We start from the raw sequence: 20,732 nt of genomic DNA, 5'->3' as shown, positions 1-20,732 counted from the left end.
ACGAGAAAAAACATTTAATGAAGCTATTTAAGTTATGATTACAGAGGACTGACGCATGAGAGGAACTGAGATTGAAGATACTAACAATCTGAAGTGAAATTACTGAAATACAGCAGCCAAACGGTTATGGACTATTTTGGGAACATGTCTGTGTAGCGATTGCAGAAACTTTGTACTGATAAAAAAAAAAACAAAGTTCTGCGAGTTAATTCAATGATTTCATCATGACAAAATTACATGGCCTTTACTTGCTGGGAAGAGGATTGAGGAGCCTTGCAGAAGCCCTCTAGCCAGCCAGGTGAATGAATTACACATATGGAAAAGAGTGAGTGATGGATAGTATTCAGATCTAAGAGGTGAATTTATTGAAGAAAAAAAAAAGGAGGAATCTTTCCAATTTAGAAAGGTTGGACAAGATCCTTGGATGCTTTTACTTTTATTTTTATTTAAGATGAATCGTCTGAATAGAATATACTTCGTCTATTGGCCGTAAAATATCCCCAGAACATTGAGGTTACGAAAATCACAAGAGCATGGAAAACTGCTGACTCTGATTAGTTGGATATATGCAATTTCATCTATTCTTTCCAGCAGCGACTCGTAGAATGGGACTGGGAAGGAGATACGTCTTGAGTTTTTGTAATTTTCCAATTGCGTGCGTGCTTGCGCGCGTGTGTGTGTTTAGAGATACTCGGTAAATACCAAAAGCGAGCAACAGGCTCTCTTAAAAGCGAGATTGTAGGAAAAATGGATCAGGTATTCAACTCCTAATGGATATCGATGAAGTAGCAGCGATTGTGAACATCCCAATTCAGTCTCAATTTTTTTTTATTGATTCAACCTTTTGAAGACGAAACCCAGCAAACCTGTGCGCCGTGAATTTAGGTTATCAAATAGAAGTAATAACACTTGTTATGCATTTATTATTTTGGGAGGAGCCTTAATGGAGATATAATCCCTACTGTTTGCTCTTTTCTGTGCTATACAGTATACGACATACTCCCATTGGCGACAGATAACGTCTTATCTTTTTCCCCGCCGTCGACCAATCTTTGCCGATTGTGATGTCACGTAATTCTGACAAAATAAAGTGGCCTGAGTTAATGAAGAGTAAACAAACATTCCATTAAAAGGTCACTTAACCATCGTTTCTAGCAAGTGTTGGAATGTTATCTGGGGATGAAAATATCTGTTCTGCCTGAAACATCTCCGACTGAGAGCTGTAATATCAATGTAACGAGGAAGTCAAATGAAAATATTTAATTGATTTAATTTGTATCTTACACCTGACATCACTTTGTTGAGTTTACAAAGCAGAGTTAGCTATTATTTCTTTTCGTTATTTAAATTAGTTAAAACATACGAATGTATGGCTAATATTTGCTAGTGCATTAGTATATAGGAATAAAAGATATCTTGAAAACAAAGGCAAATCAGCGGCAATTTAGGATATATCGATCTATTTTGACAAAATATTTCCCAACATGTTATTATCAAAAGACCTTCAGTCAAAAATGAGGAGAAAAAAAGTATAACCAAAAAGTTTCAGTAAGAAAATAAAATAAAATACGAACCGGTCCTAAATTCAAAAGCAAATGATATTTACAAAAATCGCTAATTAAAGAAAGCGCAATAAATGCAGGAATAGAAATATGGATTACAATATTAAAAGCAAAAAGAAGGACAATATTTAATTTTATGCTCCTTTTAAAAAGGGAGAGTCGTTGTAAACTAGTGCCTCTCAAAAAAAACTCATATACTTAAGAGCGTATTTTGAACATTATTTAAAAAGTGCTGGATATTACATATATAAATGTATGTGTATATACATACATACGTATATATATATATATATATATATATATATATATATATATATATATATATATATATATATATAGCATACACACACATATATATACAGTATATATACATACGTCTGAAGGTCTGCGTCCAACTACACTTGACATTCACCCGTGTCATGGGACCAGTATAGTTAACACATGTAGATGCCATATGTGCATTAGCAGTTGAAGTGTGTGTGTGTGTATATATATATATATATATATATATATATATATATATATATATATATATATATATATATATATATATATATATATATATATATATATATATATACGATCAATCTAACTGTAAAGGAAAGAATGACTAAATCAGAAAAATAACAATTTATGAACCAGATCCCTTTAATGTCTTCCTCGATCGCTTTCCTTATTTTGAGAAACATTCGAAACCTTCAGTCGGAAACAGGCGAAATGTCCCAGAGGAAACGGAAGCCAGTAGAAACACGAAAATACTCCTTAATACTCCTTAATACAAAGAGGTTTCTGTTTTTTATGCCGGCGCAGGTGAGCAGCAACAACGAGAAAATATGTTTTAAAGCAAATGGAAAGATAATATCACAATTTGCTGAAGGTGTAGATGAGACGAACTGCAAAACTGATGGAAAAACAATTTTGGTATCCAATCTCGCCTTTCATTGTGTTAATTCTTTGTCCATTCACTCGAAAATTCATAGCAGAATTTGAACTTATGTGCTTGTTGGTTAAGAATCAAACGTCCTTATTTTAACACCATACGACGCCTTAGGAGTAAATATATAGACTGACTGATAAAACTTAACATATTTAGTCATTGTCTCTTTTAAGGTGTTTCCATGGGACCCACAGACTTGAATTAAATTGAACTGAATACAGAATTTAGGCCAAAGGCCAAGCACTGGGACCTATGAGGTCATTCAGCGCTGAAATGGAAATTGACAGTAAAAGGTTTGAAATGCGTAACAGGAGGAAAACCTCAAAGCAGTTGCACAATGAATCAATTGTTAGGAGAAGGTGGAAACTAAGATGGAAGAAAGAGAATATGAAAAGAGGTACAGTAAAAGGAACGACAGGGTTGCAGCTAGGGGCCGAAGGCCCGCTGACAAGAACATTACGTAATGCCTGCACTGACGCCACTACCCGCCCCTACGGAGAACCACAGACTTACGAGACAACTTATACCGAGTACTTCAACGCAAAATGCTTGCGTAGGACATTTTTTGGTGTTACAAATCTTACTCAGGAATCTTATCTTTCACAACCTTGAGTTTTTCATCGAAACGCAGATTCTGAATCGTTTAAAAGCTTTAGGTGCCTATGTACTTGCCCTCAAATTTCAGACAGATCTTCCCGTGATTAAAACGTCACAATTCCCTCACTTCTTGATTTATGTCGTATAAAAAGAAAGCTTACAAACCCATCTACTTATATTCCGTATACACGAATACACTTGTATATGAACATGTATCTTCTTATTTTTCTCCACTGCTATACCTATGCTAAGGGGTCGGTTGCCCTGGCGCCTCTTGTCCACTCAACCTTCTTCCCTAAAAAGCTTCCTTCACTTTATCACTCCCTCTTCACTTTCCTTCACACTTGTCCGTACCATCTCCTTTAGAACCTCTTATCAGGTCAGAAGCTTCCAAATTCCATTTCAGCTTTGCCCACTTCCAAATGCTTCGGCTTCATATTCATATATACAAAACACTCATCAATATGTGTATATGTATATATATATATATATATATGTGTGTATGTATGTATGCATGTATGTATGCATGCATATATATTTATATATGTATGTATGTATATGTGTGTGTATGTATGTATGTATGCATGTATAGCCTATATATATATATATATATATATATATATATATATATATATATATATATATATATATATATATATATATATATATATATATATATATATATAGCTGACCAACCCGGCACTGGCCCAGATAACTCTGAATGACAACTGATAAACTCTCTCTCTCTCTCTCTCTCTCTCTCTCTCTATCTCTCACTTTTCCCTCTTTCTCCCCTAACACCCCCTACTCTCTCTCTCACTTCCTCTCCTCTCACTCCTTCTTTCTCTCACTCTCTCCCTCTCTCTTTTTATCTCCAGCCTCCCCTTTCTCTTTCCCTCTTTCTTCTCCCTAACACCCCTTCTACTCTCTCTTTCAGTTCCTCTCTCTCTCTCTCTGTCACCCCCTTCCCATCCCCCAACCCCTTTGGTGCCACTGATGTCTTACCCCCACAGTATTCTTTTCCAGATAGCAAGTCATATGTATAACGATGATAAGTATGATAAATTCGCAAGGTTGCTAAGTCTACGGGCATACCCAGCCCCATTTCACAGGCAGAACCAGCCCCGTTTCAGGGAAGCCCTTCCCACCCCACCCTCCTTTGGTGCCCTTTGGTGCTAATGATGTCTTACCCCACAGTGCTGCTTTCTAGATAGTAAGTCACGTTATGTTACACCAAGTTTGGCTGAAATTGCTCAAAGCGTTTCAGAGTTATGGTGGAACATACAGTACACATAAATAAAAACACATACATACATACATACATCCATAATGCCACTATGTTTATGTATACATATATATATATATAATATATATCGCAATCAGAATATGTGTGTGTTTTTGTGGGATATATGTATATATATACACATATATATATACATATATATTAGTTTATTGCCATACATTCTGGGGGTATTAGTCTCACCACCAAGTGTCTTCGGCGATCTGAACGCATTAGACATATTCTGCTAACTGCCACTATGTTTATGTTGATCTGAGCAGTTAGCAATGCGCCAGATAGCTAATCAGGTGAGGTGAGTTATATGAAAGGTTTGTGGTGGGGGGGAGGGTAATAGTCCAAACTAGGCGGCAGTTCGAATACCATTGATATGAACCACTTACAATATATTTAATGTATATTGAGCATAAGATATATATATATATATATATACATACATACATATATATATATGTGTGTGTGTGTGTGCATGTAGAGAGAGAGAGAGAGAGAGAGATAACGCATTTTAGCGCACACGATGTTAGAAGAGACGCAAGCAGCAGACTGGGACAATCAAGGGATCATCTTTCTGTACAAAAATGGGGCGTCCTTTTGCCTTATCGGCGCTGGGTAGACGCAAGCTCATCACCTGATAAAATACAATAATGAAATTGGAATACAAACAAAACATTATCAGTGTTCGTCTGGTTTCGTAACAGGTGGTGCACGGATTTGAAAAGGTACGCGCTCCAGAATATTAGCATAGCATCCGTCTGTTTATAGATGCACGGGCAACTAATTAGCCGTGCACGTCTATATATGCAAAGAGGAAAATGATTTTAACACAGTTCATGCAATATCATTGAGGATTTATAGACTTGTGCTTTATATGTGATGGTGTCTCCTCCTGCAATTACGTAAAGTGCAGCAATTTAATAGTTTGTTTGTACTCTAAAGAGAGTAAGTAATATATATATATATATATATATATATATATATATATATATATATATATATATATATATATATATATATATATATATATATATATATATATATATATATATATATATATATATATATATGAAATATATATATATAACGGCAACTAATATTAAACTAGCATATAACTATCTTAAATATGAAATGCAACGGCAATAAGATTAAACTAGCATATAACTATAAATATATTTAAAAAATATATTTATATAAATATATTCATAAAACATACTCATATATATATTTATACACGAGGATGCAGAAACAGATTAGATCGTTAGAGAAGCCTTTCTGGGACAGTTTTTCTGCCAGAAACAAAGCGAGGAAGAAGTCCTGGGAAGTATATGATTTGCAATGCGAGGGACGCGTGAGTGTAATCTTTACAATAAGCACGGCAAATATATCCTCTAAGCACAATGTTATCAATTTGTTTTTTTAGCACATGCTAAACGCATCTTTAAGCCTCTACCTCTCTATCTCTCTCTCTCTTTCAAGAGTTTAATCGCTTTGAGCACATACCTTGTAATCTGTGATGCTTTGTCTAAATCACGGCCTTCAAACTGCATTGTGAAACTGGAATAGTAACCAACATAAAAAAAAATTCCAGACTCTCTTATATTCTCTATGCTCTAATCTTGCTTACTGAAATTCAGTCAGTTCGGTAATTCTATTTTTCATAATAATTCCACGAAATGCAGACCATTTATCAAATACTACCCAATAATACCGGTAAGTACAGACAACTCGTCAATGGCTTAGACCTCTCAATAATATCGTTATTCACATAAAAATCTCTATCTCTCTCTCTTTCTCTCTCCCATGCAAGAACCACTTTCACCTCCATGGATAGGAAAAAGATTGCAACTAACCCCTAAGACGGTGAAAAACTTATCAACGCCGCTGTTCCTTTATACGTAAAATAGGACACTTCTCCACACATTGTCATGAGAAAAACGGGAGAAAAATAAATTTCAGTTCCCTGAGGTAAACGAAAGAATGTCTTGCTCTTAAAAATAACTTTTCTATAAATTTTTTCTTTCTCACCTATTACAAGCAATAGTCCTTCGTTTCCTCTTAGACTCGTCATACCTTCTTGTTTAATTGCACATTTATCACGTCCACCGAACATAATATTTTATCCTTTATTATATCTATTACAAACAATATTTTTCCTCTTAAGCTTATCATATTCTATTCCTTCTTAATTGCGCATTTATCGCGTCAACTGAACAACGCGAAGCGCAACCGCATTCACGTGGCACCCCACCAACCGAAAGGTCTCTCAGGACGAGCGCCTCGTGAGAGAAAACACAAAATGGCCGAGTCAGCCCATTGCTGCAAAGTGTCACTTGGGTCGCAGACCATCAAAACAGCAGTTCTGGGTCTTCAAAGTTTCCGTTTAAGACATGCTTGGCGTTTGGTAAGTCTAAAGTACGGACTTTCTGTTCGGGGTAGCGCGGTAATTTTTTGTAGGTCTTGCTTTGGGAAACGGATAGTCCTAGCGGATTCAGCGGGACCGATCCGAGTGATTTTGAGAATTCGGTGACCTGAGGTGAGGTTTCGTTGGAGCGGAAACTTGTTTTCTCTGTTTTCAAAAGCCGATTCAGACGTAGAACCCAGTAAGTGGGAACCTAAACTATTCTAGGGCACTTTTTGCGAAAATGGTATGTGTAGATGTGTTTCGCTGCAATCACTCGCTTTCAAAAATGCTGGGCATTGCAGCCAGGATCACTGAAAATGAAAATTTTCTTTGTTAGAATATCAATACAATTTGCTTAAAGTTTGCTTCATAAACTTTTGTTTGTTTTGGGATTTTGATTGGCTTTGTCTGACTGTTTTCTTGGAACTGTGGCAAAGTAAATCTTTCGCCCTATTTCACAATATTCATGAACTTGTGAAATGCTTTCCGGAAAGCATAAAACATTCTTCAATCTGCCGCATAAAAATTAATCGATTTTGCGGAAGAGTTTGCAATATAAACCTTGACACTATGATTTGCCATGTAAATGTTTGCATTATTAGCCTACCCAAAAACTTTTTCCAAATCAGAAAAAAAAATTATATGTTAGGAACGCTAATCTTGCAGATTTATACTCCTCACTCATTGTTTTCCGAATTGTCATACTAACGATGAAGAGAGAGAGAGAGAGAGAGAGAGAGAGAGAGAGAGAGAGAGAGATATCTAATGCTTACTTTGAATGCTTGTCGATCGGCAAGTTTTACGGTACCTAGGCTATTTTAGATTGGAATGACAAAAATTTTTCTATGGCAGGAAAGAAGCGTAATATTATTAGAATTTTATGTAAGCTCTCTTGTACAGGGTGCGCAAAATAGTAAAATCGAGAAACCACAACCCTTCTTCACAGTCGTAAACCTAAAGTAAAATCTGTTTCGAAAGAAGCAACTATATTTTTCTCATAATTCAGAAAATATCGGTTGCGGTAATCAGGGTTGCACAGTTTTTTGTTGGCGCTTGGGAAATCATTCGCTCTCTCCCTCTCCTTTTCAGTGTTTCTATGCAATTTGTTAATTAATTTAGTTATGGATACAGTTTTATTCATAGGTTTGAGGAGACATCACTCAAATAGCCAACGATTAAAAAATATCTAGGTGAAATTTACATTTCGCGCCAACTTGAGGAAAAGCCCATATTGTGAACGACAATGACCCGTCTTCTGTCACCCCAGCTGATCCTCTCTCTCTCTCTCTCTCTCTCTCTCTCTCTCTCTCTCCCTTCTTTCAATACGTCTTTATATTATGATTTTAATATTCACTTGGGGAAAAGCCCATATTGTGAATGACAATGACCCGTCCTCTGTCACCCCAACTGATTCTCTCTCTCTCTCTCTTTCTCTCTCTCTCTCTCTCTCTCTCTCTCTCTCTCTCTCTCTCTGCAATCTCTTGTTTCAATACGTCTTTATATTATGATTTTAATATTCACTTGGGGAAAAGCCCATATTGTGAATGACAATGAATGACCCCAACTGATTCTCTCTCTCTCTCTCTCTTCTCTCTCTCTCTGCAATCTCTTGTTTCAATACGTCTTTATATTATGATTTTAATGTTCAGTTGAGGAAAAGCCCATATTGTGAATGACAATGACCCGTCCTCTGTCAACTGATTCTCTCTCTCTCTCTCTCTCTCTCTCTCTGCAATCTCTTGTTTCAATACGTCTTTATATTATGATTTTAATGTTCAGTTGAGGAAAAGCCCATATTGTGAATGACAATGACCCGTCCTCTGTCACCCCAACTGATTCTCTCTCTCTCTCTCTCTCTCTCTCTCAATACGTCTTTATGTTATGATTTTTATTCACTTTATTGTGAACGACAATGTTTTAATATTCACGTCTTTATGTTATGATTTTAATATTCACTTGAGGAAAAGCCCATATTGTGAACGACAATGTCCTCTGTCACCCCAACTGATTCTCTCTCTCTCTCTCTCTCTCTCTCTCTCTCTCTCTCTCTCTCTCTCTCTCTCTCCTTTCAATACGTCTTTATATTATGATTTCAATATTCGGTCTATATTAGTTTTAAAAGTACGAAACATACTTCTGAGACCAGATCAGTAAACAGCAATAAAGGGTGAAGTTCCCACGCCTTCGCCAGAGAATTACCTAACGTTTCGGGCAGCAAGCAGGGCATACTGCGTCACTTCCGGTATGCTTCGCAAGCCAGGCTCGTCTTGCATAGGGACGCATACCGGGTCTTGCGTAGCAGTGGCGAGATCGGGAGATATTTGCAAAAGCTGCAGTTTGCGAGGAAGCGCTTTCACTCTTATGCTGATGACATAATCAGCGTGTATACATCTCATGCTAAAGATCATGGCCCCTAGAAATAGATGAACTTCTGCTTCTACTTATTGAATAATCTACTTTTATTTAGTGTAGGTACATTAAGGAAGCGAGGATGTGAAAAAACGTAACTTTGTGGTAAATAAGAACGGGTGGCTTCTGCCTTCAGGAACGGAGGAATTGCCAGCGGACACTGAAAGCAAAATAAAAGTTTGATTGTTATGAAAATTATATTTCCTGTAAGACTAGATCGAGGAAGCAATTTTGATAGGTACAATTCCATTACCTAAATATATTACATCATTTCTGGCAGTTCATCCAGTCATGCGATACTACTTTTCTATGACATTTTAGAGCGTGAATTTATGCGTAGGGCTGTTTTGGTATTCTTAAAAACTTTAAGGTTTTTCGAAGCAAAAGCCGGAAAAAAATCAGGAACATTATCCGGAAACCAAACTGATAACAATACCTTGCTTGGAGCGAATACTGTTTAAGAATTTAGTTTGTGCTTGTGTAGTTAGCTTAAATGCAAGTAAATATGTATGCGCGTGCAAGCACACGATTGCCACAGTGAGAGCGACTCCTGTTGTGAGAATTAAGCTGACGGGATACTATACGCTTGACTCTGTGGATTTAAGTGTCATTTCCAGTTCGTTAAAGAAGCAAAACAAACCTTGTTGAGATTTCTCTGACTCGCCAATTCGTCCGTACTCGTTGGCACTATAAAATAGTGTTCTACGTTTCTTGGTTCTTTCCATTGTTTGAGTTATTTTTAGTAACTGTGTCATGATACTTTAGTTATGATTTCTCTTTTACTCGAAGGCATAGGCTCATTTTTCTTTATGTTATTTCTTCATCTATTGAACCATCCACCTCTTTTCTTTGCTTCGTTCATTCCTTTTTCCTCATGCTGGGTATTCTATCCACGAGAAATTTGGGAGGAAAGTTCATTGCACTCTGGTTGGTTCAATAACAAAAACATGAATGATAATGATAAACTAACAAAGACCTTTTAATTCCTCTTGTTTTCACACTTTGTGGAGAGAAGCTTGCTCCTGTAAAAGTGAATCCGAATGGGGAAATATGTGATGGAAATCTAGGCTTACTTGCTGGGAATCGAACCCACTTACGTTAAGTTGTCTTTTTTCGTGGTGTTTGTGGTTTACGGTCACCTCACTTGCACCTAACATGCGCGCGTTTGAATCCCGCTGGAAAAGGTTAGACTTTCTTCGTGTATTTCGGATTCAGTGTTTACAGGAGTAAGAGTATGCACAGATTGTGAGAAAAACAGGAGGCTAAGAGGTCTTTGTTTCTTAGTTTTTAAAAAGATGACATGAATCACGTGAGTGCGGTTATGAATAATAATAACAGTTCTTAGGAATCTTTTGTGCCCAGGGATAGACTATACAATTTACTTCATTTAGAAATCGTTCACAGTTTTCACGGGAGCCTTATGGGGCCGAGGCACAGGAATCGTCGGCAAAAAGGACATAAATGAGCTCTTCAGGCTGTTTTCAACAAAGAGAATAGGATCGAGAACAGTTCCTTGCGGGACACCTAATACGTCTTCGGCTGGTTTGGATAATGCTCCATTAACTGATACGCCTGAAGAGTTCGATTTGAGATTATAGGTGTCACATACGTCTACATACGTCTGTTAAGGTTTTTACAGTCTTTGAAGATTTTTTTTAGAACAACATAGAGAAATGGAAATGCAAGATATTTAACCCACGCAGGTTAACAGTTTCTTGGGTTTACCAAACCCCGGTAGTGGCGAGCGATCTTCAAGTGTTATTCAGACTTGGCGCTCGTGGTTTTATGCCTGTTTTCGGTTGAGTGTTGTATCGACTGATTTTTCAGGTGGTGATCAAATTTTTTTGTCACTATTTTAAAAAAGAAAAGTGACATGGGGCATCCCGTGTGGGGTTGGTGCCGTCAGTGCACCTCACACGGCGCACTGTAGACATTATTAAAGGGTGTTTGCAGCGTCCCTTTTTAATCTTATAATTTAATTCCCTCATCCTTTCTTCAACTGGGCTGTCCAACAAGTACTTTGTGCATCATCTCCATTTTCTGGGTCTCTTTCATCTTGCTGTTCAACCACTCCAACTTGTTTTCCCTGTCTTGAGCGCTGGATGACCGAAAGTGCCCTATAGTGCTTGACATGACAACCTTAATCTTTTTAAAAATCGTTTACAGTCTACAAAGAACACGTCCTTTCCTCTCGGCAGTCAGAGACTGACAGACAAACAGACCAGGGGAGAAAATCGTGTCGTCAAAGATTTATCCTCCTAGGGTGATTGACGTAAAACTGACGTTAGGACATTGCTGCACTAGTGATAAGGTCCCGAGCTCGATTCGCGAACGAGCCTGGAAGGTTTGGACTCGTTCCATTAAATTCCATTGTCTCTTTTGACCCAAGCTGAGTATGGTAATCAGCCCAATGTGGTGGGTCACAAATAGGTCGGAAATGGGCATTAGGATTACAAACTTCTCTTGATTGACTTGAGAACAGGAAGGCAATCACTGCTTGAACGTAGTTGAATTATATATATATATATATATATATATATATATATATATATATATATATATATATATGTGTGTGTGTGTACATATATTATATACATACATTATATATATATATATATATATATATATATATATATATATATATATATATATATATATATATATATATATATATATATATATATATATATATATATATATATATATATCTGCATATATATACATTATATACATGCACACATATATGCAGTATATATTATATATATATATTGTTTATACATGTATGTATGCATTTATGGATGCATGTATTTATATGTGGACGTATACATGTATAAGAAAGCACCAGTACACCTAACGTACTCTTATATTACAAGAATACTGAGAATCACAGGAAAACTTTACCTGTACAACTAGCTCTACGTTTCATTAAAAAAAAAAAAAAAATATTCAGTTAGGGATGAAAGTGCCTGTGTCTGGGTTTGTTTTTGTAAATGTTTCATGATTCTGCTCAGCCTCTTAGAGGAGTCAATGCGACGCTACAGGAACACCAAGCTCAATGAGGGTGAGAAGCTGAGTCCTTCTGTTACTGCTTTCTCTTCATATGTTGCCTAATGATTTCTTTTGTCAGTCGAGAGACATAATAACGGATTTGTTATGACAGCGTTGGACACAGAAGGCGACGGAGGACCGTGTTCCGAAAGATTTATCAAATGATTTGGCTGCTATGAATACTGCGCCCACCCTAACAGGCTTCATCAGCGTTTTTGTCTTTATACAGTGCTTTCTTTGTTTGGGAGAGAGAGAGAGAGAGAGAGAGAGAGAGAGAGAGAGAGAGAGAGAGAGAGAGAGAGCTCTTAATGCATCCCAGTTCTGTCAACATACAACCCCTGTCAGGCATCATGCAAACTCCAAACTGTTTTTGAGTTACATCTAAGTAAAGTCACTAGGCACTTTCTCATCGCTCACCTCATGACGAAACCAGTGTTCCAAAAACTACTGCGCCGTCAGGTTCTTCGCAAATTTTCATTAATTCATTAAGGGGTTATTTACATGCATGTTCAATATGCGGTTATCAAATACATACGCGCAAGTATTCAACATAATCTATCGACATCTGTAGTTACAGATATATAGAGGTTATAAAAACAAACGGTAAATTACGTGAGGAAGGAACTTAGATTTAGACAATAGAAATGGGGTGCATTAATTGTGTGCAAGAATTAAGATGGAATTGAAAAGCTGGTGCTAATCTTAAAGCAGAGATATACATGCGCCATGAAACTTTCAAACTAACTTTACCAGATGAGTTCGGATGTAAAGCAAATGTAACAAATGTGTGAGCATACGTGAGAGAGAGAGAGAGAGAGAGAGAGAGAGAGAGAGAGAGAGAGAGAGAGAGGAAATAAACCTCCTCCCTTTAAAAGCCATGTCTGTCACTTCGTGGTCAGGCCAAGCCTCTCTTCCCTCTTGAGGACTTTTCGCTTTTATTATTCCCTGGAAGGTTCTGGGAGACGGATTATCATTTGATATTAACTACAGGACTATGAATATGTCCTATTGCATAATTATTCTTATTCCGAAGCAGCCTTTGCAATGAAGCCTGATTATTTTGATTCACGGGCAGACGAACGGAAAAGGACTTGTCGGAGGCATTTTATGTTTTTTTTGTGCTGTAAAAGCCTAGAGTGAAGTGCCAGTTCTGTAGAGCGCAAAGTTCTTACAGAAAGTTCCACAACGGGTTAAAAGTAACCGAGGAAGAAAAAGGTAAAGTGCTGAGGAAGTGTGGAAAAAACGCTCCTACGGGTCAGATGAGAGTGGAAATTTGTTGCAATGGGCCCCCAGAGAACAACGATAAACTCGGGTCATTTCTCTTTCTATTTATTCATTTGATTCTTTAGTTTAGGCTGAGGAATTCCTTCCTTTGCTTTTCCCGGGACTGAGAATTCTTCCCACCCTCCAGTTTCCAAGAAGAGGTTCTAAATTGCATCTTCTTGGTTAGGTTTTCCCATCAGGACCCCTGCTAGACAAGGACACGAAGGTGATGATTCCATATAATTTATATACTAATTAGTATACTAATGTTCTTTATCTCAATACATGTTTAATTCAACTAAGCAGTGGTGGAATATCAACTATTTTATTCATTTATTTTCTAAAGAAGTTGTATTTATTCAGTCTCACTCTACTGACCACAGAAATTCCCAACAACGAAAAAAAAAAAAAACAGATTCTTAAGCATGAAATTTGATCATTTAATAGCATTTTTCTGTGGCAGTCACCTGAATGCCGAACGGTCTTGGCAGTGTCTGTGCGTATGTATGTCTGTCTGTACGAAAGTGCCATGCCAAGTCTTTCCACGTACCCACTTCATGACTCAGCGTGAGTATGAATGGCAATAATACATCAGTACGCGACCTTTCCCGTTATTTCGACATGCCTAGACTAGAGTAGACTCGGTCAGTCTTCATCTTACTTCCACGCGACTTAAACGATAGGTGAGTCTCTCTCTCTCTCTCTCTCTCTCTCTCTCTCTCTCTCTTTGATTTTCAACTATATTGGTTTCAGTCATCGATGCTTTGATTTTCAACTATATTGGTTTCAGTCTCTCGATGCTTCTCTACCCCCCCATTGATTTTTATTAGTTTCAGTCATTGACTAAATGCTCTCTCTCTCTCTCTCTCTCTCTCTCTCTCTCTCTCTCTCTCTCTCTCTCTCTCTCTCTCTCTCTCTCTCTTTGATTTTAATTAAACCAGACTGTTTTCGACTCTTCTTCGTCAGATTTCCACAAAACTAAGGATTCTCTCTCTCTCTCTCTCTCTCTCTCTCTCTCTCTCTCTCTCTCTCTCATTGAGGCTGTTTTCAACTCTTGGTTTCAATCATCGATACTTCGAATGGCTTATATACGACTAGATTCTCTCTCTCTCTCTTTGATTTTAATTCACTCAGACTGTTTTCGACTTTTCTTAATTCAGACTTTTCGTCACAAAACTAAGGATTCTCTCTCTCTCTCTCTCTCTCTCTCTCTCTCTCTCTCTCTCTCTCTCTCTCTCTCTCTCTCTCTCTCCCCAAACTGCTGATAGATCACAACAGAAACGTTGCAGCCGGAAGCTGCTGATTCTCCGAGTGCCTTCTGCACAGTATCAGTTGCACGATGTGTTCTTGAGGATGTTGTTGTGAAGGCTGGAAATTGTAGTTGTGAAAATTGTGAGGAAAATGTGCACATCACTAAAATGATAATACGATGTAACTATGATGGGGTAAAGATTGTAGGTACGGATAATGTGCATGTACCCAAACTAGTTTATGTTATGTAATTATCAGTGTCTAAAATTTGCAGGTATGTACAAAATACGATGTTATTACGTTTTCATGCTGTGTCAAACATTTACAGACGTGCGAAAGAGGTAGATGCTATCAAACTTTTTGCTTATATTAACTAACTAAAAGCGTGCAGATGATTGCAAGAGCGTTGAAGATGTATAAATCAATGCTCTTATCTCCATTTACTGAACTACTATTGCGTGAAACCTGCAAGAGTGTAAAAGATGTATTCATCTACAAACATAATATGAAATTTAACTGTCATCATATGAAAACCAGGTGCTTAATTCAGTGTTTGCCAACCTGGGCATAAGAATCTTTATCATAGCTCCTTCACAACCGGTCGATGTATGGGTTATGAGATAATTTTGATTATATCATTTAGGAGGATAGGCGATGGACATCAAAAGCCTTCCTTTGAAAAAAAAAAATGTTTCGGTCTAAAGGAGCTCGATTAGATTACGTCATTGCAATTTGTCCCAAAAGTGTTAAAGGCAGCGCATTTAACTTCGGGAAAAAACACATTAAAAACTTAGTTACTGTTGCGTCATTAATAATTTTGTAGGCAATTTGTCTTAGAATATTAATTGCTCTACATTCAGATTACTGCATTTATAGTTACGTATTTCGCTATGAAACCTATGTAATAGCAGATGTACGTTGGAAATATGCACAGAAAACACATATATGCATCTGTTGTCTGGTGATAAGCATTTAAGAGCACAAGTAATCTCACGGAAGTTAAAAACACACACGCACACACACACACACACACAAAACAATAAAACCTTTACTCATGCGAATGGAAAAATGGTGATGCAGCTGATTTATGCCAAACAACTGCATCATCATTTTTCCTTCCTCATGAGCAAAAGGTCATCGTCTTTTAAAATGTTTGTGTGTGTGTGTGCGTGTTTTTAACTTATGTGAAATTACCTCTAACCTTAAAAACTCATCACAAAATAACAGACATACATGTTTTTGTACATATTTTGCATGTGCATCTAATAGTATACATATTTCATATAAAAAAATTGTAAATAATTCGACTAAATCTCTCTCTCTCTCTCTCTCTCTCTCTCTCTCTCTCTCTCTCTCTCTCTCTCTCTCTCTCTCTCTCATTGTTAGAGTAAGCTTAACTGAGGTGACGCCATTGTAAACATAAACTCTCTATTGATCTATTCAATATTCTTCATTGTATTTATTGCACCCTTCTGTAAATCATTGTAGCATCTCTTGCATTTTGTTCGCATACTTATAATTTTTTTTCTTTTTTTTTTCTCTCTAAATTTCAGTTTACAGTATTTGCTCTCTTTTACAAAATAATGATCTCATGCATTCCTTTCAGACCAGCGGAAACATGGGAAAATACGTCTTGTTCGGAATAATTGTAGCGATACTGCAGGGTGCGTCTTCACTTCCGCAGGTATGGTGTAATGTTTTAGTTACTTATTTGTTTGCTGAGTGACTGATTCAGTCATCTTTTAAATCTGTTGCATTTTCTGCCGTTACTCTTCTATAAGTTATTTGGAGTCTGATTCAAGGCAAGGTGACTAATGTATATACCTGTGTGTGTAAATACACCCGCTAACTGACTGACTTCTGTTGCTTGTCTGAATACGGGACATTGATATATATATATATATATATATATATATATATATATATATATATATATATATATATATATATATATATATATATATATATATTTTTTTTTTTTTTTTTTTTTTTTTTTTTAAGGTTTGTATCTCCTTACAACTTTTCCGGAAATCGCATAGGCTACATCGCTCCAAACAGCTGGGCGACAATTACGAGTCGCGCTGAAGGCACTAATAGCGATTAATTTATACTGATAACCTGCCTACTATGTTATTAAACATTCATCATCTTCCTAGTGCTGTCAGGGATGAGTTAGAAGGTGCCATTACTATCCGAAAATTCCTGTCTCATTCTCTATTGTCTTATCTGCTATTGCTCGTCTATAGGTTTTTTTTTTTTTGGCTGTTGTCTTCATTCATCTGGTTTTTTTTTTTTTAGTGGAAGTTTATTTTCATTCTCTATTTTTTTATCTGCTATTGCTCGTCTATGGGTTGTTTTTTTTGGCTGGTTGTTTTCATTCACCCTGGACTTTTTTTTTTTTTTTTTGCGGAAATTTGTTTAGACAGCCTATGCTATTGATCCAACCGATGAAACTCAGTCCATTGTTATGATGATTATATCTGTAGCAATATGGCGCATGCTGTGATTCAGGCAGCTGGAAGTAAAATCTTGCAGAAATCAGCAAAATGTTTCGCCATTTTCATCTCTCAATAGCATCAGAGGTTGCTTTGAAACACTATCTCTTGCGTATCTATGAGTACAATACGTTTAAGAGAATATAAGGAAACGCAGGGAATGTCCCATTAAAAACTGATTTGTAAGTTTACAAAGAGCGTTGAAATCCGATGCAGGTCAGACTCAGACGTTTTAAAAACTCGTTCAAAGTGACTCATGGTAGAGGTGCGAATTTACTGATTTTTATTGTTAATGAATATGATGGTTTGGCGTTATTTCGACCTTATTTTGATTTCTCCTCGACCTCAGCTTACTTCATAACATCTGAACAATCATATTGTCTGGCCTTATTTCGGCTTTTTTTAAAATAACATTTGACATCAGATGACACTGATTTAAATCACCGTTTACATCAGCTGATTTCCCAATAAACTTCAGTATTAGCTTACCTTATTTCAGCTGATTTCCCAATGAACTTCAGCATTATCTTACCTTATTTCAGCTGATTTCCCAATGAACTTCAGTACTACCTTACCTTATTTCAACTGATTTCCCAATGAACTTCAGCATTTTCTTACCTTATTTCAGCTGATTTCCCAATGAACTTCAGTACTAGCTTACCTTATTTCAGCTGATTTCCCAGTGAACTTTAGTATTAGCCTACCTTATTGCGAATGCCTTCATCGACCTTTTACGTCAGGTTACCTTAATTTCATGGACGTTTTAAATCCGACGATCTTATTTTACAGAATCGCCAGTATCTTGGGCATCGCGACCACAAGGATAAACCTGAAAAAAGTAAGAGAACCTGTTCAGTGATTTTTACCTATGTATTCTTGATTGCTGTGTTAAAGGCTAAAGTAGTTTTCATTTAATATGTAGTTAATTGTTGGGATTTAGAATAGATGATCGTTCAGTACTTTTGAGTGGAGGTTTAACCAAAAGGATTAGCTTTGTCTGATTTATGTAACGGAACCTCCAATAATAATAATAATAATAATAATAATAATAATAATAATAATAATAATAATAATAATAATAATAATAATAAACAGTGGTAGTAGCATTAGTAGTAGTGTTCATAATAACAATGAAAGGCCAATACATTTCGCTGAAATAATATTGCAACGATATCATGATATACGGCAAACAATAATAAACACCGAATGATTGTTAAAAAAAAAAAAAAAAAGACAGATCTTTGCTCCTATCGCGAATTATTTGCCATCAGTCATTTTCAACATTCTCGCGACTTCCCTTCGCAGGATCTTCAGGAAATGAGGCCGACGGGGGCAAAATCATATGGGGAGGTAGCTGCTCCCTAGGACACACCGTCCTCTACTCGACGGAGGACTCCCTCCTCGAGTGCGAAGCCTACGTCCCGACTGGTACCGTTCTCACTTGGTATAAGGGCAACAAGGAGTACCACAGCTTCCTTCAGGTAAATTGTCTCTTGGGGAAATATTTTATCCAAATAATACGCATGCTGTTCATCCTCCAGCTACCACTTGAATGACAATAACAGAAAGGTTCTTGATATTTTCCAGTTCTGCTGCCAGTTTAAATTCTTTTCGGCAGAACAGAAACGAGCGAATTAAATGCATGAGCACAGAGTTCTGTCACTCATGATTGCTCGGTTATGGAATTAAAGATTCAAGTGAATTGGACTTTACTTGAGTCTTTTCAAGTTTTGGGGATAGCCCTATAGATACTGCAATATTGTTGACTGCATGGATCGTATTTAGCTAAGGAATACAGTGATGATTTAATACAATTTCCTATTTTGTCTACTGGTAATACACAGTAGGCCTACTTTCAACCATTTGCTTTGAAAAGCGTTTGGTGATACCCTGACCTGAACTGATGGCATTGCAGGACAGGATCAGATCTCCGAAGAGAACAGCCCTCGAACTTTAAATTAATACTACATATCTATTTATATTACCACATACCTTTTATATGACCACATAGCATGCCTAAAAATGTAGAAAGCTGACTGCAAATAAGTTAGCCTCGTGCGAACAGAAAAAGAACTCGGTAGCATTGTGTGTTGGTGTTGTAGTTGATTTGTTAAGCTGAATCGGAGTGCTAACGCCAGAAAGAAAAATTGAGCAGTTTTCGATTCATTGTACTAATCACGCATGCGCTTGGCGTTGTTATGTTCTTTCATCGCCATTTCGAAAAGTAGTCACACAATAATCATCAGCATCACGTGAATAATTGTTATTATAATCGCCATTACTGGAACCTGTGGTTAAAGATAACTTCACGATTCCTCCCAGCGTATAGTCTATGCGAAGACAATCTACAACAGATGTTCTATGTGACGCGGATGTGTAGGATTAAAACATTTCCCCGATTCTGTGACACAAAACTATTCCGATCACTATGATTAATCTTAACATTCTGCTTTATACCGTAAGACCAACAGTGACAATATAACCATACTAATTATAATAAGTGATATGATGACGATAAGTGTAATGGAAAAGTGGACTGGTCTGAAATGGTAAAAACAATGATGATAATGGCCATTGTAGAATCCAACTGTTCATCAACATCATCACCTTTATTTAATATTGCCGCCATCTTACAGGCTGGGAAGGTCGAGGAGATCACCAATGACGTCGAGTGGAACGACCTGTCTTCTTCGCCTAATCTCAGTCCTGGGTCGACTGTCTACATCTCCACAATCCTCTACATCGACTGCGCGTCGGTTGATGATAAGGAGAGAGAGAGAGAGAGAGAGAGAGAGAGAGAGAGAGAGAGAGAACAATATCAATATGCTGTGTATATTAATAGTGTTTCAAAGGTAAAATTAAGAATTTAGTAAAGAATTTACTTATCTGAGAGAGAGAGAGAGAGAGAGAGAGAGAGAGAGAGAGAGAGAGAGAGAGAGAGAGAGCAATATCAGTATTCTGCATATATTAATAAAGATTCGAAAGTAAAGAATTTACTAGGAATACTTATCTAGGAGAGAGAGCAATATCAATATTCTGCATATATTCATAAAGATTCGAAAGTAAAGAATTTACTCAGGAATATTTATGAGAGAGAGAGAGAGAGAGAGAGAGAGCAATATTCTGCATATATTACTAAATATTCAAAAGTAAAGAATTTACTCAGGAATATTTATCTGAGAGAGAGAGAGAGAGAGAGAAATGTCAGTATACTGCATATATTATCAAAGATGAAAAAAAAAAAGAATTTAGCCAGGAATACTTATCTGTCTCCTCAGGGTGAATACATGTTATCAGTCGAGACACCAAATGGGAGAATTCAAAATCGATTCTTCGGATTGAACGTAACAGGTAAGGTTAATGTTAATTTTCCTTTGTAATATTTTAGTCTATTCACTGTTCGAAAATTTCTTTAAAGACGGACAACTACAGTATAATGATATGAAAGCCATTCATTTAGTTCTAGACATCTGGA

General features: G+C 36.8%; 1 protein-coding gene across 4 annotated transcripts in view; it reads left to right on the top strand.

Moving 5' to 3' along the window:
- ImpL2 (Ecdysone-inducible gene L2) overlaps window positions 1–20,732 on the top strand; it is a 43,097-nt gene that overhangs the window by 16,605 nt on the left and 5,760 nt on the right. Inside the window, exons 1-6 of one of the 4 annotated variants that reach the window (XM_067086560.1) lie at window positions 6,668–6,791; window positions 16,369–16,446; window positions 18,047–18,095; window positions 18,563–18,738; window positions 19,894–20,026; window positions 20,537–20,608. In XM_067086560.1, coding sequence (XP_066942661.1) covers window positions 6,687–6,791; window positions 16,369–16,446; window positions 18,047–18,095; window positions 18,563–18,738; window positions 19,894–20,026; window positions 20,537–20,608 — 613 coding nt within the window. In that variant the 5' untranslated portion in view covers window positions 6,668–6,686. Of the gene's footprint in view, window positions 1–6,667; window positions 6,792–14,136; window positions 14,195–14,821; window positions 14,970–16,368; window positions 16,447–18,046; window positions 18,096–18,562; window positions 18,739–19,893; window positions 20,027–20,536; window positions 20,609–20,732 lie in introns of those variants that run through there. The other 3 variants (XM_067086561.1, XM_067086563.1, XM_067086562.1) reach the window with 3 other exon arrangements.

This window comes from Macrobrachium rosenbergii, chromosome 43 (assembly GCF_040412425.1).
Source record: "Macrobrachium rosenbergii isolate ZJJX-2024 chromosome 43, ASM4041242v1, whole genome shotgun sequence".
Classification (NCBI taxonomy): Eukaryota; Metazoa; Arthropoda; class Malacostraca; order Decapoda; family Palaemonidae; genus Macrobrachium; species Macrobrachium rosenbergii.
This window is presented reverse-complemented; position numbering and strand designations above follow the sequence as displayed.